Source organism: Numenius arquata, chromosome 11 (genome assembly GCF_964106895.1).
Source record: "Numenius arquata chromosome 11, bNumArq3.hap1.1, whole genome shotgun sequence".
NCBI classification, from domain to species: domain Eukaryota; kingdom Metazoa; phylum Chordata; class Aves; order Charadriiformes; family Scolopacidae; genus Numenius; species Numenius arquata.
In genome coordinates this window covers 20215435-20241841 of record NC_133586.1, presented here as the reverse complement: position 1 = coordinate 20241841, position 26407 = coordinate 20215435, and the positions used below count along the sequence as shown (strand labels likewise).

The 26407-nt window shown below is 41.8% G+C and overlaps 2 protein-coding genes across 2 annotated transcripts in view; one reads left to right on the top strand and one right to left on the bottom strand.

Annotated features, from left to right (window-relative positions):
- ETFA (electron transfer flavoprotein subunit alpha) overlaps positions 1 to 1446 on the top strand; it is a 33520-nt gene extending 32074 nt beyond the window's left edge. Inside the window, exon 13 of the mRNA XM_074155462.1 lies at positions 541 to 1446. The gene's annotated coding sequence lies outside the window, so the exon portion shown is untranslated. The remainder of the gene's footprint in view (positions 1 to 540) is intronic.
- The window catches only part of TMEM266 (transmembrane protein 266), a 61175-nt gene continuing 35315 nt past the window's right edge, over positions 548 to 26407 (bottom strand). Inside the window, exons 8-10 of the mRNA XM_074155460.1 lie at positions 18783 to 18986; positions 6690 to 6738; positions 548 to 1140 (exon numbers count right to left, since the gene is read on the bottom strand). Coding sequence (XP_074011561.1) covers positions 548 to 1140; positions 6690 to 6738; positions 18783 to 18986 — 846 coding nt within the window. The remainder of the gene's footprint in view (positions 1141 to 6689; positions 6739 to 18782; positions 18987 to 26407) is intronic.

Here is a 26407-nt window from a genome sequence, read left to right as displayed (position 1 = left end):
GAAGGAGGGATAACAAGGTAAGAGGCAGCATGTCTTTGTCAGTGTTTATTCCCATCCTTGCTCCCCTCCCAGCCCCGCTCAGCCCCTGGGTAGGGTCAGGCCGGGTGCCCGGCCCGGGCCCAGGCTGTCCGGCAGCTCTGTCCTGCCCCCGGGCACTGTGGGGCCAGGCTGGCCCTGCACTGGTGGAAGGTCCATGGTGCTCCTGGGCACTGCTGGGCTGGCCCCAGGCTGCTGGCAGGACAGGTCCATAGTCTGTCTGTCCCCCGCCAGGCACTGCGGGTCCATGTTGGCCTAAGACTGCTGGAAGGTCCATTGTGCCCCAGAGGATGCTGTAGGTCCCAGCTGGCCGAGAGCTGGTGGCAGGGCAGGTCCATGATGCACCATGGGCACTGGTGGGCAGAGATGATGCTGGCTTGGCCCCAGGCTGATGGCCATTGCAGGAGATGCCACGGGTTGCCTCTAGCACTGCCACCTTGCCTGTGGCAGTCTTGTGATCCAGTGTGGTGAGTGTGTCCCCACAGCTGTCCTGGTTCCCCCCAGGCTGTCCCTACGCCTCGGGAACCCTGCCCAGCCGTGGCTCCGGGGGTCCCAGTGCCCCATACTTCTCATCGATCACCGGGGCACCCTGTGGGCAGTCGATGAGGGGCTTCAGCTGGAAGACGTCGAGGCTCTCTTGGTTCCTGCGGTTGTAGACACTGAGCCGGTGGCCCAGGTCGGGGCTGGCCCCCGCTGAGCCCGCGGGGCTGGGCAGCTTCAGGTTGACGGGATCCAGCCCCTTCTGCACCAGACAGGCCTCTTCTGACAGGGACGACAGCAGCTCCTGCACCATGGCCTGGGCCACCCGCTGCCGGCTGGGGGCCAGCTCAGCCCGCGGGCCAGCAGCAGCCTCCGTGGCGTCCTCGCAGGCCGTGCTGCAGTCCGGGGAGGAGCCCAGCGTCTGGCTGCTCTCGCTGCAGGCCTGGGTGCCCGAGCTGACAGTGGAGCGCGAGGCGCTGCCCGAGGTGATGCTGGCGGATGTCCCGGTGCTGCCCAGCCGCATCGGCACCTCCACCGTGAAGAGGTCAGAAGAGATGTTGGGGCGATGGACATCGATGGCGGCGGTGGTGACCACGCAGATGGCTGCCTCGGGGACGCCGCTGTCTGCAGGGAAGAGATCAGAGAGAGGCGGGTGAAGGCCCCCCCCGGTGCCAAAGCCACCGCGCCCCCACCCCCCACCAGTGGGGGCTTTTGTATAGCTGTTGTCTATAGGTATGAAATAGCTGGGTGTGCCACACCCCCCTGCACTTACATAGCTTTGCTATATACACATGTATAGATACAAAATGGGCATATACATGTATAAATAATGCCACGTACTTCCAAGTGTGTGTACATATTATATAAAATACATAAGTGTACACATCTATAATACATATTATCTAACTTAATACACACAACTTTATATATAAATGTATGTGTATTGTTCTGTGTTTGTATGGAAAGAGAAAAAAAATTACATAAAGTGGTATACATGAAAATATATCTATACACGAACACCTCCCTCCATAACCCAAAGCTCTTTATTCATCTAGATTTTAAAATATAGGTCTCTATATCCTTATGTCTAGATACATGCCTCTTTTACATATATTGGTATATAATGAGGGGGTATGGAGAGGGTATTAATTAGAAATAGTATTGCATACAGCTGTATATATTTTGTGTATGTATATATTACACATACAGCCTCTCACACGTACACATACATTTTTATATACACATAATCTCTATATATAGTGTGAACCATACAGATAGGAGGAAGTGTGTCTGTGTAGCTCCATATATAATACATTATACCTATACATATAACACCAAGAGATTTGAGAGATACATACAAACACACACTATAATACATAGTCCTCCCTTTAAATACATGTACTTACCTACCATCTAATAATGCCATACACTAACACATAAATATCTATCTATATGTGTGTGTGTGTATGTGGATATAGAGGAATATACATACATAATACATTATACTTACACATGAACACCCCCTCTTTAGTTACATATCACTTTTATATATAATGGGAATGTATATAGAGGGATACACAGCCATAAATAATACCGTATACCTATATATATACACACACCTGTGTATGTGTAAAAATATATACGTGTGTGTGCATACATGCGCGCACACACACATAGTCTTTTTATATATAGATTTATTCCTATAGCTATGGGGAATGTGTGTGTATATGTATAAGGAACTGCAAACATAATATGTTATACCTACATATATACACAGAGACATTTGATACATATACTATATAATACACAGTCCTCCCTTTAAATACATATAATTAAATAGACCGCACAGTCGCTCTTGTACACACATACCTTATATATAAATATATATATTTATCACTGTGTGTATATACATGGGGAATGTATATATAGGGATATACAGATATACATTATACCTATACATGAACCTTCTCCTTTATTTATACAGCTTTTAAATTATATATGCAGATACACATTTAAATAAATACTTTTTTTTTTTTTTTTTAAATAAATCTCCAAGTAGACTATGGGGCTGTATAGGGGGATATATATGTATAAAATACTGTAGATGCACACACACATACACATTATATATAACAGATACATATATACAGTCCCTCACACACATTTTATATACACATAACCTTTATATATAAAGATTTATCAATGTAGATGGGAGGGGGACGATGACAAGAGAGAGTGTGTGTGTCAAGCTCCATGTATCATACTTTATAACTATATATGTATACCTATGTATTTGCATTCAATACACAACACCCTCCTATATTTATATATAAATGTCTCTATATATTTGTCTGTCTGTGTGTATGTATATATTAAATAGATGAACACACACACCCCCTTTATTTATATACCTGTACAGATACACACATATTACATATTACCATGTGTATAATGTGGATGAATCCAGAGGGCTATAGATCTATAAATAATACCATATAGCTATATCTGTATTTGTGTGTGCACATATTCTATACAGTATGTCTGTTTATACAGTCTCTCACACACATTTTATATACATGTAACATTTATAATATAGATTGATCTATATAGGTGGGGAGGTTGTCTGTTAGGAGCCCCATATTATACAGTATACATATGTACCCCCCCCCACTTGATACTATATAATACATAGACCCCTTTAAATACATATCATTATCTATCTTTAAATGAAATACACTCTCTCACATGCATATATATACTTACCTTTATATATATATACATAATATTTTTTCTCACTGTGTACAAACACAGGGAATGTATATATAGAGATACAGATATGTAATACATTGTACCTATACATGAACACACACACACAATTATATGTATATACACAGACACTTGCACCTCCCCCTCCTTGTCATCTGTCTTTTTAAACATACATACACCTATGTGTAGGTTCATACATCTTTATACGGGCTGTATATAGAGGGATACACACAAATAAAAGTAAGTGTATGCACGTGTTTTTAACGTATATGTAATTTATGTGTGTATACATACACACATATCTTTATATATACATTTATCCATATTTATAGAGAAAATGGCTCTAAGTATCCCCATTTATAATATATTATGTACATATATATTATGTCCATTATATATAATACATAATACATATATGTATATAGATACACACGTGGGTGGGTATATAAGCCTGTATGTGTATAGTTTATATATTAGATATGAGTGTATCTCTTTACATATATTTATACATATATAAAATGTGTAGCTACATACACATCTTTATCTGTCTGCATACACACACTTAAATAGTTTTATACACACATATAAAGGGGAAGGTATAGGAATATACCTATATATAAAATACCATGTACCTACATGCACACAAACAAACAGTTTATATATAAACTATATACATAATACAGATTATACATAATAAAGATTAAAAATATATGTAAATATACAGACATAGTATCTGTCACACACCCCCCTTTAAAAAATACATATAATTATCTATTTTAAAATATATACACACACTCTCACACACATTTTTTTCCTCTCTGTATATATGGAGAATTTATATATAAGGATATAGACTTATAATACATTATACCTATACATCGTACACACACACAGATATAGCTATTTTATATGTAATACATATTAAAAACATATGTATTCATGCACACTTTATATATATTACACAAATATAAAATCTGTATATGCAGTCTCACACATATATCTATATTACCTTTATATATAAATATGTATTTATATATCCCCCATGTATATATAGGGATAGACATATACAATACATTATATGTATACACACACATACCTACTTTATACATACTATAGAATACATATAAAATCTGTGAGTATATCCAGTCATACAGACACACACCTTTTATTATACATTATTATATATAATAACGTATCTATGTATATGCAGTTATACACACACCCCTTTATATATACTTGCATATGTATACACACGCATACAGACGGATCTTTATATATAAATATATATACCCATGTATATACATTATATCTACATATGCACACAGTCATATTTTATATATAAAATACATATAAAGTGTATATACATAGTCATGCACAAACACCTTTATAGATTTTCACATATATGAAACATGTAGACATATATTCATGTGCATACACATATACATATCTTAATATATAAATATATATCCGTGTTATATATAGGGATATATATGGGGCTATACATAAATAAGACATTATAACTATATAGACATATACACATGTTCATATTTTATATAACACAGAATACATACAAAATGTGTATGTATATACACACTGTCAAACACACAGATCTTTTTAATATAGCTATATGAAAAAACAGATCTCCTCAATAAGCACATATATACATCCCCATGTAGGGATGTATCTACAGGGATATACATATATAATACTTACACGTATATGTACTTACAACCATACACTTACACACACTTTTATTTATTCTTCTGTTACACATCTATATATATATATATATGTATACTTCTCCATGTGCATATGTATGGATGGGGATATAAATAAGCCATACATTCTACATGTACACAGCTACACGTTCCATGTCTCCAATACATACACATATATCCAGAGACCCTCTCTCCTCTCACACACCCACCCCTGACATATGATGGTGGTGCAAACCCCACCCCTGCCCCGCTTTCCGGCCACTCGGTTCCCCGGCGCCACCTCCCTCCCAGCCGGGCGGCAGAACAGCAGCTGGCCCGGCAGGGGGACCGGGCCGGAGGGTGCCGGTGTGAGGCGGCAGAAAGGCGAGGCGGGGAGCGGCAGAGCAGGGGTCCCTGCAGCGGGTCAGTGAGAACCTTCCCGGCTTCCGATCTCCAGCCAAGGCGCCGCTCAGTTATTTTGTTTACTCACTTTGTAACCCCTAAACTCGTTAACGATTGAGTGCTGCTAAAATCCAACCTCTCCATCGGCTCGACATCATTGATCAATTCTGAACGGCTGCTAAACCATAACCCCGGCAGATATTTTCATCTGCGACACATGTATCTTTACATATCTTTATATATTTAATATCTATATATATGGGGATGTATGTAAGTTTGGAGATCCCCATATGACACATTATACATATATATGTACATTCACTTATATATTTTTACTTATGTCTTTTTATCTATATCTATGTGTACCTGGGTTTCTGTGTATATATGTGGGACATACATCTATAATGCATTATAAATTTATATACATACACACACACATTTAATATATATAACATAATATATATGTATATACACAGACATACAGATATATGTCTATTTCACTGTGTGTATACATACTATGTATAAGGATGTATATATAGGATGTACGCATATAATACAATATACTTGCACACATATATATACATATCTTCTCTCTATATATTATATGTACATGTATATGCAGACACACATCTTTTAATACGTTTATATAAGGGATATACACATATAATACATTACACCTACAAAAAATACACACTTTTTTTTATACATCCATATGAAATTTTATCTACATAAGGGGAGGTGTGTACACCGCGCCCCCCCTTGCTTACCACCACGTTGCCCAGCCTGTGCCCAGCCACCTGGAGCCCCCGCAGGCCCTGCAGCCCCCCGCGTCCTGCCCAGCCCCGGTGGCAGGTGGAGCGGAGCCCTCCGTATCCTGCCAGGGGACAGCCCTCCGAAGCCTGACCTCACCGCTGAGGTTTCTTACCATCCTGCGTACCCTTCCAGAGAGGTTCCCAGCGAGGCGCTGGGCTAAGCCAACTCCCCACTTCCTTTCGTTTCCTTTGTCCACGCTGTTGCTCCGAGGTCCGTTTGAGCCGCTCTGCAGACCGGACAGCCCAGCCAGGGGGAATTAACCTCTCCCAGTTCTCCCAACTGTTATGAGTGCCTTCAGCAGGAGCAAACTCGGGGCCCTTCGGCCTTTAGAGAATTACTATTTTGGTACAAACTTCCAGGGAGCAAACCAAGAGATGTCACGGTGGGTCTCATTTCCAGGACAGAGCTACACCACTGTTCAGTCTCACCTGGTTTACAGCACACAGTGCAATGCAAAAATGCAGTTCACATTTATATTTTTCAAGCAAAACTTACCACTGCTAGGCTCATTGTAGTATCGACTGATGTAATTATTCATGTCATCCTCTGAAAAAACCAAAAAAGCAGCCATTAGAAGACCATTTATTTGATTAAATGGTTGAAATTCCCCCCTGTGAAGTGCTCTCCTCTCCCCTGTGCGCCCAGAGCACCACCTTGTGTGTATTTTTAGGCCAGAAGACCAGGTGTGACTTGGCGACACACTACACCCCCCATCCATCCCATGGCTGCAGCCAGAACAGGGCTTATCATTTGTTGCAGTTCTTTGTGGCGCCAGCCTGGGAACAAGGCATTGTGGGTTCCAAAGAAAATGTGCTCTGTGATCCTTCCGGAGACAGACGCGGGGCTGAGCAGCTCCCCGGGCCCGTCTCCTCACTGCCCATGAAGACAAGTTGTAACGCTACCCTTTTTCTGGTCAGCAGAGCCCTCCCCTCCCGCACACGGCACAGGGATAAAGCTTATCCTGCCAGGCTGACCCGAGGGCACCAGCGCAGACGGACCTACCTCTGCCGGGCAGTTGCACCGAGTTCCCCACAGGGCAGGCACCATGTATCTCTTGTGACTGGCGCTGCTGCCTCGCTCACGTTCGTCTCTCTGGGAGAGACTCGGCATTCCCGGGAGAGCCCAAGCACCTCACTCTCTACTCCGCTGCAGCCAGCCCCTTGCTCTGCCCTGGAGCTCTCCAGGTAGGGGCACTGGGAGGGCAGGTTTTATTTCTCCTAAAGCGATACTTCTATTTCATGTCAATCTTTTTTTTTTTTTCCACGCAGCCCAACATGGCTCCTCATTTTCATTTGCAATCCCCTCCCGAGACCTACGCTGTTGCCGTGCTGAATGGCAATGACATAACCATTGCCCCTGAGCAGCTTCCCCAGGTTTCTGCGCCCTCCCTTTCCCTTTAGTGTTCTTAACTTGTTCCCGTGAAACGCAGTTGACTTGAAAAAAGAGGAAACGCCATCCACCACGTTTCCAGAAGAATGGCGAGAACTTCCTCTGTTCTACCTTGGAGGACGTGGCCAATAAAAGCCACATGGGTTTACCAAAACAAGCAGAGATGCCGCTCCAGCTCAGCACAAGCGCTGCTGCGGCAAACAAAAGCCAGAACTGGACAAGCCAGCTCTGCAGCGGCTGGAAATCCAGGTAGTTTTAATGAGTAAATCCCTACTTCTAAAATAATGCCTTCTGGGTTTTTTTTTTGTTCAGAACGAATAGAGGGTTATTTTGTTGTATATAACAAATACGTATGTAATATATAGCATAATATTAACATTACATTATCTGTTGGTTAAAATATACTATAAAGATTTTCACAAGTCAAGTACTATCCTTGTAGAACCCACGAGAGCTACACCTGAACTTCAATGATGGTAAGAGGCAAAGGAAGCCATGAAGGGAAAGCAGCAGCTATATTGCATACACAGATTTCAGATGCTGCAGATCACACGGGATTTCATGTCATCTTACGGAAAAGCAGAACTTTTTCCAGTCGCTGAAAGAGAAAATAAACTCCCCCTTGTTGCAGTTCTGAGCAGAAGGCAAATATTGCTGCTAAGAAAACACTATCGGCAATCCAGGAAGAATTTCAAGCTTACAAGCAACCTGACCTGCCCAATTTGCAGTGTATCGTGTGCTCTAAAAGCATTCTCTCCTTTTAAGTGCTCTTTTTGATACCATGTTTCAGAAAACCATGCTCATCCCTTTGAGCCAGATTTCCTTCGTCCCCTTGGGTCCCTGTGGCTACAGTCCTGCCTTTTCACAGCACACTGCGGTTTGCAGGTGAAAGAAACAGATGTTTTCTGGGGAACACTTTCTCCACACAACAAGACCCAAACCACTAAGCACTCTGTACCTGAAATAGCTGCACTCATAAGAAGGCAATCTAACCTGACACTGAAAGGCAACATGGCTGTTTTCCTGGTTTCATTGGATCTTAAAAGCTTTTTTGGCCCTTGTTGATCTTTAAATGCCTGCAGTCAGAGGTGTGCTTTGTGCTAATGTCTGAGTTTAAAAAAGAAGCCTCAGAGTAGCTCAAGGCAATGCCGCTGAATTAGGAGTACATTGCAAGGCTTTTCAGCTATCTGCTACTAAAATACACTTCGTTTCAATCGTGCATAATTTATATTCTAAATGCCACCAAACCTGCCAGCCCGTACAGATACAGGTTCTTGTTCAGGCATGGAGCCTTCAGCTACAGTCAGAAAATCCCTGCGTATCTGTATTTCGGCATGTTTAACTTGGAGTCTAATTCTAAGCAGAGAAAGGAGGAAAGCAGAACTGCAGTTTGGCCCAGAGGAGGGCGCGTTCGGCATGGGGGGGTTTTGTCCCTCCGCATCACCTGGCAAAAGCACACGCCACGCGCTGTGCAATGAATGGGGACTGGGGTGCTCCCCTTTCCTTTGGCTCTCACCGGAGTCTGCCCCAAATGCCAAGATGCTTGGCATCCAACACAGAAAACAACTTGGAAATTTACTCATATGCTTTTCAAATCTTATGGCAAGGCTCAAATCAAGTCTTTTTTAGGATTGCATACGTTTACTGCCCTGGCCACGGCTGTCAACTAACAGGGCGCTATTTTCAAACCGATCATTTGCTTTCAAACCAATTTAGCAGAGATATAGAATACTCTTTATATCAGCAAAGGTCAAACACCTGAGAAGGAATTCCTGTCATGCACCCACTCGGGTCCCTTTGAGCGGTGAGGAAAATCACTGATTGCCCCAGCCGTGCGTGTGACCACTTGCACACACGGCTGGGAGAGCTGTCTGCTTTCATGTTGTTATGTGATGGCCTTATTAACATTTACATTGCTTATCTGTTTATCTACAAATAAAATGTATATCCATAAATATATACACATGTGTATGTAAAATATAAAATGCACATATATGTTTTTACCTTGAATAGGTTCTTATAAATAAAAAACAATAAAGAGTAATGGAATAACAACAGCAGAATAAATATTTTAACAACAGATTAAGTTTCTGAATCATTACAGTAAAGCAAACTGACAATTAACAAACTCATCTTAGTCATAGGGGACTCTCAGCTGCTTTGAGCATAAAAGGCTATAAACAATTCCAGTTATCTCTCATTGTATTCTTCACTGTTGAAAGCAAGGACTTTTTAAAAGTGCCACAAATACAACTAAAAGCAACTATTTGTGCATATAAAACGTACACACAACTATAAAGGACAGTACCACACACTGCTACGGAACGCTACTGTACAGTGATGTACAAGGAGATGAAGTCCCCGCTGCTCAGTATGTGCAGTCGAATGGGATCAGGAGTAGAACTGCATTTGCAGCTGGTGGCATGTAGGAAGCTCGTGTGGGTCAGAAGGGGAGACCAGCTTTTACAAGAGGGACAGATCGCTTATATTATTTAAATTCTACATAGTGTTTTCTGCTGTCAGTGAGTGTATTTTAGTTTCAGCTCCAAAAAGGGAGTTGTCTTAAGAAATACTTCATTCTTCATAGCTTCCTTGTTTTTTTAAAACTTTTTTTTTCTTATTTCTGCCACCTTTTCAGGATCCAGAAGACTTAATTTTCCTCCTTTCCTAGAAATAAACCCATGTCTTCAAATACACAGCAATGTTACCTGCGCCACCTTTTCCAGAAGAGAAACTTTCCATTTAAAAGTCTTCAGCAATCCCGATGCTCAAATGGTATTTATAGGAAACTAAGGAACTGGCAGGAAGCAGAAAGAAAAATCATTTCCTACATTTACCCTGGAAATGGCAACCTTAGGTAACTCTACGGATGGTGATGGGGATCCTCTTGCTGGATGCAGCAGGAGGAACGAAAAGCGTTTACCCCCAGGAAATTTGGTGATGAAGATCCAGTAATAGTTGTGAGTTGAGAAGGTAGAATGGGAAGACTGAGGCAGCTCTTCCCCATGTGAAAACCCATCCTAACCTGTGGTGAACAAGGATGGCTCTACAATCTTCCCTGGAAAGTGAGAGCGATGGGAAGCAGCAAGATCTGCAGCAGCACCGGGGAGGAATTCAGCTGAGAGGTGGTTTTGCTGGGCAGGAGAAGGGATGAGAAGAAGCAGGCTGTTCCCCGTGGCCCATGAGCGTTATTTGCTCTGGTACTGTGGGGTGTGAATGTTGCATGACCAAATGAGACACCTGGAAGTGCTTCACCTACTAGTGGAAGACAGTAACTACGTAACTGGAAGAGGTGAGGCAGGAGAGTAATATGGGACCACAAACAGGCAAGCAGGGCTGTATCCAACAGGACCAGGGCTCGTCAGGAGACAGAAGGGAACATCTGGGTGGGAAGGTTGCTCAGATTCCTACCTATCTCACCCCAAATCAACATATCCTTCCCTGACACTATAACCAGCCGCTTCTGCGAGGCTCTAAGTGCGGTACAGTCGAATCAAGAAGGGGAAATAAGCCCCATCTCTCAGCCTGCTACCCAAATCTCTGTTATTGAAAAAACATGCGGTTCTTTGTCAGGATCTTTCTGACAGCTACTGGATTTTGTCTGATGAAGGTTTCCAAATTATCTGCCTGTTCTTTTCCTGCAAGACTCAGAATACACGCTAAAATAGTTCAGGGAGTAATAAACTATTTAGAGTACAGTCCCATATAATCTCATCTGACCCAAGAGACAACACTGTAATCTCTCTCTCCTGGCCCTATAAAAACCTAATAAATTTGGTGAAACACATAAATGACATTCCACCTAAGGCAGATCTCTCTTTTAGTTCTACAGTCCCTCAATAGTGACCTTTAATTGTTTCGTTAATGAATTTAGTGAATGAGTCTGCAACCCCCCTGCATACAATAAATACCATTTGCACATCTTTCAGATTAGAGGTCTTAAAAAAGGGATTTCTTTTGAAATATTTCATTACTAAAGTATTTTTATTGCCATTGATTGTACTGCTTTCTGTCTCTCCAAGCTGAATTTTCTGAACTGGAAGGTTATTTTTTCTGCTGTGTAGCCTCCCACTGAGGATGTGAGGCCTCAGAGTAGAGTAATGTCTTACCCAGAAAGCAATCTTTACTAGGAGGTTTCTAAAGAGGCAGATCTTTCATCTCCATCACTTCTATCTGACAGTGTCTTCTCCTTAAAGTGCCACTTAGAAGCATTCGGGAAAGAAAAGTAGCATAAAATACACTTTGCAATAAGAACCACTAAGACACACTCTGAACAGGGAGGTTTTTCAAGGCACAAGTTACAAGATCAAGTTATTGTCCCCCAAACACTTCTAGAAATAAGAAGAGTGATGACAGCTACGCTGCTCTGACACTAGCCAATAACAGTGCCACAACCTGACTTTGCCCGAAAAGCATATAGCTTTAGTGTGACACTGTAGTGCAGTAAGAAAGGAAGACAGGATGTACATGTATAGGTGTTTCTGAGAGCAGTCTGGCAATCCAGGGGGAATATCCCCCAATGAAGCTGTAACCTTCCCGGGGAGTTTTACCCCGCAGACTGCCATGCAGTCTCTGGCATTCCAGATCTGTCTGACCTTGGCTGCCTGAACTTCACCATCACCATTCTCAGCCAGACCTAACCTCCCCTTCTCCTCACCAGTCCAAGTGAGGCTCACTGCTCACTTGTAAATTCATTTATGAAGGCATATGCATGCTCCCTAGCCTGTGCTCTACTGTCCAGTTCACCTTTCTGGTCTTCTGCTAGATGCCCTGAGCAGAGCTTTTTCCCCTTTGCTTTGCTGGCCCTAGAAGGTCCCTCTCCCTTTCCCTCCAGCAACATGGAAAGTTTGTGCCAAGAGGAAACATGAGCAGCCAGCTGGCGCTTTCCAGGAGACTTCCCCAGCTTGTTGAAGGAAGGCAGATTGCCACATTAGTGCAAGCTGCAGTACTCACACGACTGTTCATTCACACGGATATCCAGTCCCTGCAGAGGTTGGATGGATGCCTGAGCACGTGAATAATCCACCTTGAAAGGAACTGTCAAAGTTGGCTTGCACAGAGAACAGAGCATCAGATTCAGCCTGGTTCTAAGCAAGAAATCAACCTGAGATGGAACAGGTTCCCTTATCAGCAGATACTGCTGGGACAGAAAAACTGGGACAGGAAACCAAAATCCTTAACTGACAACAAATTGGGTGGCTTTGGCCCTTGCTTTAGCAGATGATGCTGCAAGAGCACTGTCTGCTGAGCTGAGCATGGCTGAGACGCAAGACATCTGTGCGTCAGCATGGCTGGTGGCTTCGGGGAGAGGATGGCCTGGGGGACCTCGCAACGCTCTTTCCAACCTTGTTCTGTATGAATATGGATCAGCAGATCCACATCGGAATTGGCTTGCTACAGTCAGCCTGAAGCAAACACAGAGGAACTTGGGTCTGTCTCTGCAAAAGAGCCACATTTGTTGAGTCTAGAAAAACAAAGATTGAGAAAGAACATGGCTACCAACAAAACAATGATTTGCTGGGTAAACATCAGGGAAAGAAAATAATTACTTCAGCAAAAGGATTCAAGAACAAATTGTTATAAACTGGCAATGAATAAATGTAGACTGGGAATTAGGAAAATATTTCTAATAATTTAGAAAAGTGAGATGCTGGAACAGTGTTAGAATGGCAACAGAGGGCAAAATACATCACTGCTGTCACACGGAGCACGATCTGTTTGTGAAAGGGGTTATTATGAAAGGGGCTGCATGCTTGGTCGGTGGAAAACGTTCCAGTTCTGTGTTCCTTTACCTGTCAGCAATGTCTTCACACCTCTGCACATTAATGATGGGAGACAACTTCAACCTCACACGCGTGACTGTACGCTCACCACTTCTGGAAGTGAAAAGTTTCTACCCCACCCGTTTGGCGAATATGAAATGCAAGAGCCCAACTTTACTAACTACACACACATTTATGTAAGTGTTGCTTAAGGTTTAATTCCTTTGATTCCTGCCTGGATGACCAGTGCACAGAGAACCACAAAGCCTGGAAGAGGCACCTACAGAGACGCCAAATCCTCCCTCTTCCAGGGATACATGGAGTTTAACCAGGAAGTGGAGTGCACTTACGATATAACCATTTCCAGGAGCAGGCTTCAAAGTAGATACATTTCAACATTTGAAAATAACCATAAACTATTTTTTATCTATTGTTCTGCAGTAACAGGGCTCTCTTAGAGCACTAACAGATGATCACCAAAGGAACTGGCTTAGAGTTTAAAAGTGTTCAACCAGCTCAGACTGCCTTGCAAGGAACAACTGACAAAATCCTTTCCAGCGCCCTGCTTTGCCTTCTCAGACAGCTTATGAATAATCTTAAGGGAAGCTCTCTGAAGCTCCAGAATTGTTCACGTTCCCCTCCCTGTATCCTACATTCTTCACTTACAAAACAGTGGGTACCTAAGGGGAGAGCAAGCTTTACTTTTCTCCAAGCATGATCATAAATTGCAGTCAGCCCCCAAAGCAAAACTTACCGCTAACCCCATAAAAATGGAAATTTGACTCAGAATAGCTAAAATAAGCTTTCTGTGATGTAAAATAACAGAGCTAGCATTGGGTTCTTGCTCAAAGGAATAGAAGGGTGGCATATTAATCTTAAATTATGGCAGTAACGTAGAATTTCAAAAACTGAAATGATATATGCAGGAAAATGAGGAATTTCCACTAGGGACTGTAATTCATATATTATGGGAGAGATTAAAGAATAATAAATTTTGGAAGGAAGTATTAATGGCTATATGGGGCACTGTGAACCTGGCATTCCCTGAAGCCTGGAACTTTGTATACCAAACACTAAAAATGATTTGTGCAGGAGCAGAAAACATTAGATGTTATTCTGACCATGACCAGTTACAGACTGTACAAAGTAAGAACTCAGCAAGAGAAAAAAACCTCCTTTATAATTTAGAGATTAGCAGATAAGATAATATTTGCCATTATATCAAACAGTAACCATCTCTGGGAAGAAGAAAGGGGATGACAGCACTTAGGATATTTCCCTTGCTCTTAGAGAAAGGCTGACCACAACGGTCCTGAAAATCATTAGCGATGCTGCTGTGCATTCACATGCAACAGCTTTCACCCTAAGCTCTTTACAAACGGAGGCAGAGAAGCTAAGTCAAGTGGTCACAGTGCACCTAATGTCACAGCTTTGCCCCAGGTTTATAGCTCCTGGAGTCCTGCCCTTCTCTTGAGTCCATCATCTTTCCTGGTGCTGATAATAGCACTCTTTGACTTGCACGCTGAAGCCTGTGTTTTAGCCTTCCTGTTTGTCCACTCCAGAGATCAATTTTTTGGCAAGACAAATAAAATCTCCATTCAAAGCAAGGTAAAGGTGAAAAATTTCCTGCTTCTTAGCCAAATTAATTAGAAAATACCATATATCCATACATTTTCCACAGAGTTATTCCTACTATGTTAAGAGGTCTCTTGGTGAACTCCTCTGGGGAGACAGAAGCGTGCGAGGCAGCCACCAGCTCATGACTCAGATAATTAGCACAGGACTGACCAGGCCACAAACAGCTGACAGCTGTATTGCCTCAAGAAGCGGTCCTTCAAGAAGAAGCATGAAATATTAGCTGGGGAGTTATGGGACACTTTCAGAGCCTGTTGACCATCTGACTAGAGGTCTTGCCTCTCCTACCAGCAATTAAGGCACTTCAGATAAAAAGAGAGAGAGGGCTGCAGAAAGGAAAGCTGGGTGAAAACACATACTGAAAGCTACCAACCAGCCAGCACATACAGCGCCCTCCTAGTGCGGGCATCACTGCGCCTCTACACAAATTCCCCGAGGTGCTGCATGCACCATGTAATGCTGGGGTTACCTGACTGACTTTCCTGAACACTGTAGTAAATGGCTGCACAAAATCCAGTGTAAATACTGGAGTACAAGCTACAGCTGCCCCTGAGGAGCTTTAACTTATGCACTATCCTATAAAACTCCCAGGTAGGGAAATGAGTCTGAATGCTTTCTTATTCCATAACCCCTTCGTGGTAAAGTATTCTGCTCTGAATGCTTCCATTGTTCAATATAGATGGGGGAAATAAGATTAGCTTGAGATGGAATATCCCGTTTTCTCATGCAGTATGTTCCCCAGCCAACTCAAGCTTGCTGGTTTGGCAGAATTCAGGGGTCTCCAAAGACGGTGATTTTTTTGAAGGCTAACGAAGTTAAGTTTGGCACAAACACATGCATTCCATGTCATACCCTACCCTCAGGTGTTATATGTTCTAATGGCTAATGTTCTGCCAGAGCATAAGAGAACAGCACATCAGAGCCTGTTTTGCCTAACAGCTGAATTGTGGCTCTGAACTGTAGCTTTTCTTTTAACAGTATTAGCAACCTGGTCCCTTATTTCTTCTCCATCTAGTCAGTGTAATAGGCAACTGCAGATAGTTTTCAAAGCTCACAAACGCCATGTGGCACACAGAATGATTAACTGCAGCCATCATGCTGGAATCTTTAAGGAGGAAAAACACAATTTAGAGAAAATGGATGTGAAACAATTCCTAATGTGGTCTGACACAGAGGGTAACTTGCAAAACATAGCTCTTGATCAAAAAGTCAGGATTTAAAATGCTGGTGGTTTACAGTTCCAGACAGAGCAAGTCACGTAGAAAGCCCTGAAGATAGCACAGCCAGTGTAACCACAGTACGCGAGAAGCGGGAGGATACAGAAATGACCCACAGGTATTAATTGTCTGTGCTCTGCAGAGCCAGGTCTCAGGAGTATTTCATGTGCCTGAGCCAGTGGGCAGATGCTACACCAACCATACGTATACCTTCCACACTGTGCAAATGGAGGCACCTTCAGCTGAAGACATGCTCTTCTTCCATCCGACATACCACATTCAGGTTTTGCCGATACATGTATTGTCAGAATGGCCATGGTGCAGGTGAAGAAAATGTGGGCAGCATGCCAAAGTGATAATAGTGAAAGCTGCTGCAGGAACTGCAGCATATTACTGGGAGTGCAAGTTGGTGCTGGGAAAGCTGAAGAAGGAAAACCCAGTTAAGGTGGGGAGGGAGAAGAACCAGGCAGGGCTGGCCCACGATCTTTCTTCCCCAAGGGGGAAGGGAAGGGCTATCTCAAGTTAGTTGAGGTTTTAAAATCCTGTAGCTTACACAGAAGCAATCTCTAAGCCAGCATTAGTAGTGAGGATTCAAAGCCTTGGTAGCTTACTACTTCTTTCCTTTGCAAAATAATCCAGGAAATTACATGCAAAATCCTCTGCCTCAATTGACTGTTACCTGGATTGTGAACTAAAGCACTGAATGTTATTGCTGATTTCCCATGCAATCTTAACGTGGTCCCCTTGTCGGTAGTCGACCATGATGGCAGACTGTCACAGATGGGTGTCCCTTGCTGTAAGATCAAAGGAATTTTTTTTGGTGTCCATCTCCTGCCTCATTCAATGTAAAGGACAATTGTTCAAATGGACTTACCCAAATTTAGCTTCTAAGGACAAGCACTAAAAATAATGCATCTACAAAGGCTTTGTATGTAATATGTGATACAATGCACAAAAAAATATATCCTCCTGTATTCTTTGATGACTTCTTGGAATCAGAAATTAATTCTGTATACTCAGTATGAATGTTTAAATATAACATAACTGCATCTTACCTGATATGTAAAGTAATGCCTGTTTTCTTATTTGCTGAACGTCTTTTTTCAGTGAAAAGCATGAATCTCTAATCACGTAACCTAACTGAATGTAGAAATCAATCATGAGGATTGTGTGTCTAACTTTGTTAGAGTAGTGTGGCCACCATTTTACAGGGAAAAACAAATAATGAGTATTTGTGTTAACTTGGATGATGGAATGAATACCTTGGACAGAAGAATTTTTAGATGAATCTCCACAGCACTAAAATTTCAGCAAACCTCCTTATAATGTGCACAACACTCTCCAGTTCCAAATGTAACCCTCAAGGAACACATGCATAAATTATAATATATCCACTGGGGAAACCTCTGAAATCCTACAAAAAAGGAGGAAATGTATTTTAGGGGGCAGTCTGCTCAACTGCCTGCTTTTAAATACAATTTCAAATTAGAAATAATTAATGGCTGAATTGTGGTTAGCGCTTAGATATTATGAAAAGGAAAAAACAAAAACAATTTCTACATGCTTTCATTACCATGTAGAGAATGGAAAGGATTATAATTTGAAAGTGTCTGGTGAGCTTTTTCTCTTAAACCTTTTTATTAAAGTACTTCTGTTACTTGAATTCTAAGGAGTTTGACCAAAGTATGTATGCAAATCTCTAATCCAGATATATTCGCACACTGCTCATCTACTACAATAATCAAGCTAAGATGTCTAAAGAAAACTACCGTATTGCTGAGGCAGAAAGTGTTGTCTCCTCTGGAATATTACATTAGATGTTACTGAGTACCAGGACACATTCTGCACTCCATTGGAAGGGTTGGGGGATCACAGGAAAGAGAGCTATGTCATTTCCAAAAATACTTCTGGTCTAGCACTTGTGCGACAAAAAATGGATCGAAGTAAATGTTACTGTTGATATTCCCCTGAACCACACACCTGACCAAAAGGTAGATCACAGACAATACACTGCTCTTCACCATAGTCAAGTGGCACTCAGACACCCAAGAAGGAGCTGCCTACACAGTGCATCACTCCTTGTCTGGCACCAGAGCCACTCTGTCCAAGCACAGCTGGGCTGTCCGGCACTGCCAGCTTTAAGCAACCTGGTGAGAACATAGCCTCTAGGCAAGGCAAGATTCATAGCTGATGGATGGGTCCTCTCTAAACCACAGAAATGCAAGCAGCCACAGACCAAAACTGGTTTTCAACGTTGTTCTCAATTTCCCTGCTTTTACCTCTGAGTGATAATCGTTTTGCCAATTCTGATTTGGCTGCTGCTTCTTTAGTGTTTGATGGATATAATCATGAGGACGCTGGGAAGGTACATCATAGTCATTTTCTGCCCAAGTCATTTTATTGGCTCTGTTCATAATCTGATCAAAAACACAACAGCTCCTGCCACTTCGAAGCAGACACAGCCTCTTTGCAAAAATGGGAAAATGCAGTCTCCAGGGAAAGTAATCAATTCACTGGCAGAGTGAAAGTATTTAGTGGGTTCAGTAACTCCATGCAAGGGACCAGCTGTGCCAGCAGGAAGCAGCATGCAGGCAGCACTCACCTCGTGGGGGTCGCAGCTCAGTAATGTTCTCAGTGGTGTCATCATCCGAATCTTCAGTTGCTACCACCTTGTACCTGTTGCTGCTCTGTTTGTTTAGTACATGTGGGACCTGCAGTGCAGCCTCTCTCTCTGCAGCCAGATCCAAGTCCTGCTGAGCAAGGTGGGCCCTCAGCTGCCTGATTTCAAACTAGAAAAAAAAAAAACACACCACCACACATTGATGTATAAGCATGGCCAGAAGTCTATATTCTACAGTTGGGGACCTATTCCTCATTGTATCACTAAACCACTACAAACTGGTGACAGTAAATACAATGCAGCTGAGCTGGGATGCAAGTCCAAGCTGGTGATGCTCTCCCAGAGCCCAAGTGAGCCAGACCATTGTTCACATAATCTAAAAATAATGACTGCCTCATGCTGGTCTTAATTTTGTACATATCTGCATCCTGAAGATATGATTTTGGACAATTTTTAACAGATAAAACTACCAAATCATATGAAATCTTTATAGAAGGCCACTCAACAGGCATGCAGGGATTTAGGTTCATGACAAACATCCCTAATCCCTAGACTTTGTAATGAGTATTTCTGTGGAAGGAGGTTCTCTAAGCAATACCCAGGATGGTCCACCCCACTATCTGGGCAAGGGGGAGGGACACCATAGTCCTCTTCCAACTTGAAACCTCAACAGTGTGCAGAAAACCCTGGGGAAGGTTGCCACTTTTCTGGCCACTCCCTTCAAATATACGAGCCTTGACAGGATTTTCCTCGTGACTGATGTTATAAGCGGACACTGACAAAAAGACAGAAGCTACTGGGTACAATTTGATTGATGGACACAGTATATTTCTCTTGTGTTTGACAGTCATAGGTCTTCCATAAGGCAAGAAGGAAAATAATTTTTCTGGAGAGGCTGCAGAGACCCTTTAAACCCTTAAATAGTCACTACAAGATCCCACTGTTCTTCCCTTCTGCCATCCTTCACAGCTACCGGGCTGCATGGCAGAGGGTTTCTCTTTTTTAAATTCTTTTTAAGATCAGTAGTATAGCAGTGACCAAGCCATGTCTAATTATAGAGAGTCTGAGAGGGAAAACCAAATGAGGCGAGTAATAGGCTAAGGCATTTAAAATTTAGCATTGCTGGGCCTCCCATAGTTCAAGGCCTCAAAAGCCATCAGAAAGTATGATGCTACGTCGAGCCACACTGCACCTGTCACTCCGCATTTACAACAGAGATGGAATTAGCACCTCCATGCTTGAAAACTGGTGTGTAATAGCATGTAGGCTAAATGAATCTGCTTCTGGGTCTTGCTTCTCAGATGCTGACTCAAATTACTTTGCTGTCAGATTTTGGAATCTGTCAGAGGACCCAGTCTGTTCCACCAGGGTCCACATCAGACACAGCACAAACCCCAGGCATGCTGCAGAGCATCAGCAGTTCCTCCAAGCTGTGTAAGTGACTGGAGGCAAAACAAGACAGTTTCCGCAGATTTGAGAAAGAAAAAAAAGAAAGAAAAAGGGATTCCAATTTGCCACATCTGGAGACTATCTGCTTTCCAGAGCATAGGGGAAAGAACTACAATAACTGTAAGGCCCACTGCAAGAATCAAATCTAGAGAGCAAAAGAGCAGTTTAAACTTTCCAGATCACATTCAAACCACCTAATACAGGGATCTAAGAAAACACACAGCTTTTCCTCTCTCTTGAAATCAGTGGACAGAAGTCTGGCAGCTGCAGACAGCTGGCTGCATGACATGCTCACTGCTCTTAACCAAAGGTCCTCTGAGTCAGAGGAGTCAGGTAGCATCAGCAGGTGTCAAAATAACAGCCCTGCTCCTTGATTTCTGCAATGAAACCTCCATGGAAGGTCCCAGATGGTGGTTTTTGTGTTAACCTAACAGCTAGGAAGTAGCAGCAAACTGGGAGTGCTAATTCTTTCCCCAACCAGCCCTAAGCTTCCTGAGGCTTAAGGCACCCGTGCCATACCAGAGGTGCCAGCATGAATGTGTCATTCAGCCGTGAAAGGACTGTCTGGAGTTCAACTTTACAACACAGAGAATTTTAGGTTTTATCCTTGACTTGAAAGAAAAAGAAATCCCAAAATATCTTACATTTCACCTTTAAAGGGAGAAAGATACCCTTTCAGACACTCCCTTGGTTTAAATGAAGAACTGTACTCAGGATAGGCAAAAAAAAAAAAAAAAAAAAAAATCGGGAAATTTTTTTAAAAAATTATTGGCTAACTATATCTACTTGCTTAGCTCAAACTAAATGGCACAGAATTAGGCATCATTACTGTTTTTCTACATTTCACATTTCACCCTTCAAAAACATTCCTGTGTGTCAGAAGAAGAAATATTGCCACTAAAATGCTTAATTCTGGCCTAGAGGCAGGTTATGATTTCTTTTTTCATGGAAAAGAAAAAAATTGGCAGGTATTCTATAACACAAATAGATAAAACTACCTAAAATTCAGCTCAACAATTGTATTTCTGCATCACACCCAATTTAACCAGCTTAAGCATTTACAAGGATCGGCTGAACGTACGGCAAAAATGGGGGAAGAGATCAGACTTTCAGATGCCCACTTACATGTTCCAATCGATAAAGCAAGCGTTCCCAAATATCCACAGATTATCTTTGGATGGTGACTGGGCAAGGAAATTTTAGTTTTTAATAGATGAGTTCATAAATTTCACTGTTTAATTCATCTCTGCCAACAAGCTCTGAGCTACTCAGCCTGGCATGATGGACCAAGCAGCATTCTGCAAATATTGCTGGGATCACCATGCTGGACATCTACACTTTGTCCAAACAATTCTTTATTTCCTATTTATATGGGGAAAATTACTATCTTTGTTGAATCTCAACCAGACAGACAGCATGAGAAACTGGATTACTACAGCAGTTATTCAGGTGAAGAGCTAGCACCGCTGGTAATGTGAAAAACAGAAGGGGCTTTGCTGCCATCTTATGTTTGAAAGACAGAAATGCTTGTGCCTTGCAGCACCAGAGGAAGCACCTGCTTAGGAAGATGGCACAAATCATGGAATCATGCAGAAACTGAAACCTAGACCTGATGTCTTGGCTTATGCAACGCTTCCCTCATCCACTGCCTGAGGATGAGAAGTTTATGCAGGACTTGCAACTTCTTAAATGATATGTGAACCCTCTTTTATTGCTAGCTGCAAACACAAGCCACATGCTTGTCTTCTTTTCAGCTCTTAACACTGAGCTAGTTCAGCTGGTCTCAAATCCAGAACTGAACACGAGACTGTCAAGAGCAGATATGAGGATTGAGCTCCTAGGCACAGTAAAGCAGCACAGTGCTCTGGACTTCAACATCATGTGCAAGGTGAATAATAGCACATAGAGATGTTCAGAAAGATAACAGCAGAAACTGATGTTGCCTACAAAATCATACAGCTGCAGCTGGTTAACACAGGCTCTCCCTTCCACTTTTCCATTACCTCAGATGGTCAGCTTCCAGGTCCCGTTCATGTTTGCCCCAGAGTCTATGTAGACATTGAAACAGTGGAAAGCTAGAATTCAATACTGTTGTGTCATCAAAACAAAGTCATTTTTTTATTGACAGAAAAGAGAGTACTCATTGTAATAATGGTGTTTGCCTCACTCCCACATTCACTGTTACTGATGCAAAGCGGTCCTTACAACGCGTTCCACAGAGATGCAGAACCGTAACCCTGTTACAGACACAGAGCATAAGACAGAGCCAAAACCCAAACCAATATATTGCTTCCAAATGCAAACCCAAATGCTTTCAGTCTCTAGCATGTTCAAAGAGAGACTGGGTGGGATGGAAAAATCACCATTTATCTAAAGGATTGGTTTAAGAAAATGAAAGGACATTCAGTAAAGCATCCAGGAAAAGTTAAACAAGAAACAAAGATTCTTGCTCACAAAAGGCACGCATCTACCCAGGAGATCAGTTCAATATTAATTGTTTCCAATTATTACTTAAAAATGATCCCAAGATATCGTAGAAGCTGGAATACAGTTTTAGCCACTAAAAGCAACCCACTAAAAACAAAGGTTAAGTCTAAGAGAAGAAGGTGTTCCTTACGGGCGTAATTCAATGAGAGACTGCATGAGCAAATTATGTTGTAGGTGCTTAGATCTATTGAACATTATATTGAACACTGACCTCGGGCAGTTCTAATGTGTAAAAGAGCTAATGAGATTGCTCTGACTGCATGTCATGCAGCCCAGGGCAGGTTAAATAAATCATTAAAAGGTATAAAATATAACAGTCTTTTTAAGGAAAAATTCCGGGCCAAGTTAAACACGAAATTTTCATTTGCAGTAGGAGCTGATGTAGCTACCTGAATGTAGGCCTGGCCCTCTCTAATGCAGAGTACTGCAGGAGAGCTGTACGGAGAAACCATGTTTCATATTTTCAGGTGGACCACCCTTCCTTCAGCCTGCAAGGAAGGATGCATATTATGCATATCGTGAGGAAAAAAAAAAAAAAGAAAAAAAAAGCATACAAACTTACACACGTTTTGATTTGTTTAAACTTAGACTTACTCATCAGCTCTGTGTTAAGAACCTTGTAAATCCCACAGAGAGCCAGTGGGCAAATAATGCTGTTGTGTGGAAGGTAACTTGTTGCGATCAGGGAGACTAAGGTAAACCATCTCCCAACTCATGATAATTACAAACTGAGCACTGGTCCACTTGAGACTGCTACCAGGACATCTATGTTACTCATTATCTTTAATTACATATACTTTGGTAGCTTCTGGTGGGTTCCTTTATCAAAAAGTTCCTAACACTTTGCAATGGAAAAAATATATTTGAAAACTTCATAGAATCACAGCATAATCCAGGCTGAAATGGACCTGTGAAGGTCATCTAGTCCAACACCCTGCTTAAAGCAAGTCCATTTAGCTCAGGTTCCTAAAAGCCTGTCAAGTTTTGAACATCTCCAAGGTTGCATGTACCACAACCTCCCTGGCAATCTGCTCCAGTGCCTGACCATTCTCCCAGTGAAAACCCTTGTTCTTATATTTAAAAGGAATTCTGCACATTCTACACTCGTGTACTGTCACTGTGCACCTCCGAGAAGAGCCTGGCTACACCCTCTCCTGAGGGAGTTGAAGACAGCAATAAAGGTGCTAATGTGATAATTAGCCACACATGACTAATGCGAAAATACACTTATTAGCAAGAGAAAGGGAGATAGAGACTGTCTCTCATAAGAATGAGTAACTAGAGTGTCAGGCATGAAGAGAAAGTTATTGATGGTAACTGTGAATGTATTTAGTGTTTTCAAAATTTGTTACATGTCCTCTTGTAGCACAAACTTCGCAACATTTTGGCAGGAAACAAACCAGAAAGAACTATAGGGCACACCTGTGCACTTCCTCACTCAAAGAACGCATTACGTGAGTATTTATAAGCAGGTAAAATGAGAGAGACATACCCAGAGCTCTAGATAACATCTCAGTTTACATGCCTGGTTTTATAAAACATGCCACCCATCCTATGGGATATTTTACAACATGCATATGAGACTCAAAAGGGGACTTAGCCGTGAATCATATAGTACTTCTCTTTAATGGTCTAGCAACAGAGTATGATTGACATAGTTTCAGAGAGATCAATGAACATTTTAGCCAGAAGCTTACTTGTGTCTAATGCGGGAGCAATAACTTTGCTCAATTCTATTAGTGCTGTCTGTACAGAATGCCCTGCCCTAAAACTCATCTGCCACTGGGATACAATCCAATGTTTATTTCCATTAGTTTAGCCATTGTTGGTAACAATAAAAACCAGGAGACAGTTGCAAACTAATGATTTATGGGCAGAATGAAACACAAGATGACCTTGGCTGCCTTCCATTCACCAAGAAAATGACTGGTAGTTAGAAATAAATTAAAATTATTGCAAAAGGATAACATAAGTTATTTCTCCAATAGGTAATTTTACCAGCTAAATAGCCCTGTCATTAAACTAACAGCTGTTGTACAAATTATATTCCAAGATAAAAAAGAAATTATAGCTTCCATAGTTGTTGCAGCTTTGAGAATGATGAAAAACGCAATTCTATAGGAGCTGACAGAAAAGGATCTCTTGTGATAAGGCTGAGCACATAGCTTTGGCTGGACTGTACTCAGCTGAATGACTCTTATCAAAGTTAAGCAGAAAAGATCACGTAAGTAGACCTATTATCAGAAATGGAAATTCCTTTGCAGGTGATAACAGAGGAAAAAAACAACCTTCCCTGACTGGAATTTGCGTGGTTAATGAAATTTTGGAACTTTGTTTTGCAATTTACCTGAAGTTATTCTGATAAAACAATACCATCCACAATATACTCTCTTCATATATTTGACAGTAATTTCAATGAGACTTTTTTACCTTTTACCCATTTTTAGAACTCCCTGTTACTGTGATTGGTAATGCTTCTCACGTTTTGAAGTCCTGTACAGCCATTTCAGTATTTTCTGCCTTGACTGCCCTCATGCTTCGCTCCCTTTTAATGACTTCTTTCTTGGCCAATGGAGAATAAATAAAACATCAAACTATTCAAAGAGTTTCAGTGGGGTACTACAGAGAACAAAGCGGTGGTCCATGCAACTATAATTTATAAAATATATTCTGGTTTTCAGATGTATGGTTAGCCAAAAGTCGACATCTGGAAAGAGTTTTCTTGTTTGCAAAAGTACGTCTCCAATGTCATTCAGGAATGGAAATGTACTTTATAGTTGTGATACCCTATCACTGGCCAAAAAAATATACAACTGACAAAAGAAACAGAATTCAAAAAGTAAGATGCAGGGAGGCTGTATCTTTCCCGCTTTTATTTCTTTAAAACAGGAACTCGATTTTTGCCTGTCAAATGTTAAGTATCAGTTTCAAAACAGGAAGGATGGGACTTCTCAGAGAACTGGTCACCAATTATTTTTGTTTTAAATTCCAAATTAAACAGGCTATCTTTTTCTCACAATTCCTCTTCAGAAATAAGGAATATTTTGTCTGAAACTTTCAAAATAATTTCATCTGCAGAAGATGCCAGACCTTGAGAATTTCAATCCTAATTGCCTGACAAGTGGCAAAGCATTAAGAAACTGAACGCCGGATCTCAGAAAAGGAAGTGCTGGGAAATCTTTCTAACAGGAATGTTTTCAGCCCTGTCTATAATTAGTAAATAAATGCAAATCAGTGTGGTCACAAAGATGCAACCTCAGGATGAATCAGTATCTACATCCAGTGCTGGGATGGAGGTAACCATGGTGGCCTGCCCATTCTTCCCACTTGGGCCGGCACTGGCATGCACCAGCATGTATCTGAGACAACAGGCCAACCCTGATGGGCAGCTCCCAGCTCCCATCTGCCCATGCCAGAGGTGGCACCACACAGACAAGGCAAAATGGAATCCCTCCCTGCCGGTGCTCTGGATTTGAGAACAGCCAGACTACTGTCGGCAAACCCTCACTCAAAAGCAAAACAGAGACATGCACACTTAAAACTCCACGAATGAGCAATCCTTTAAAAAGGCCAGGAAAGATGATTAAATGAAAAAGCAAAAACCTGGCAGAATTTTAGACATTAAATGCCATTAGGAGACATTTTTCCCACTAG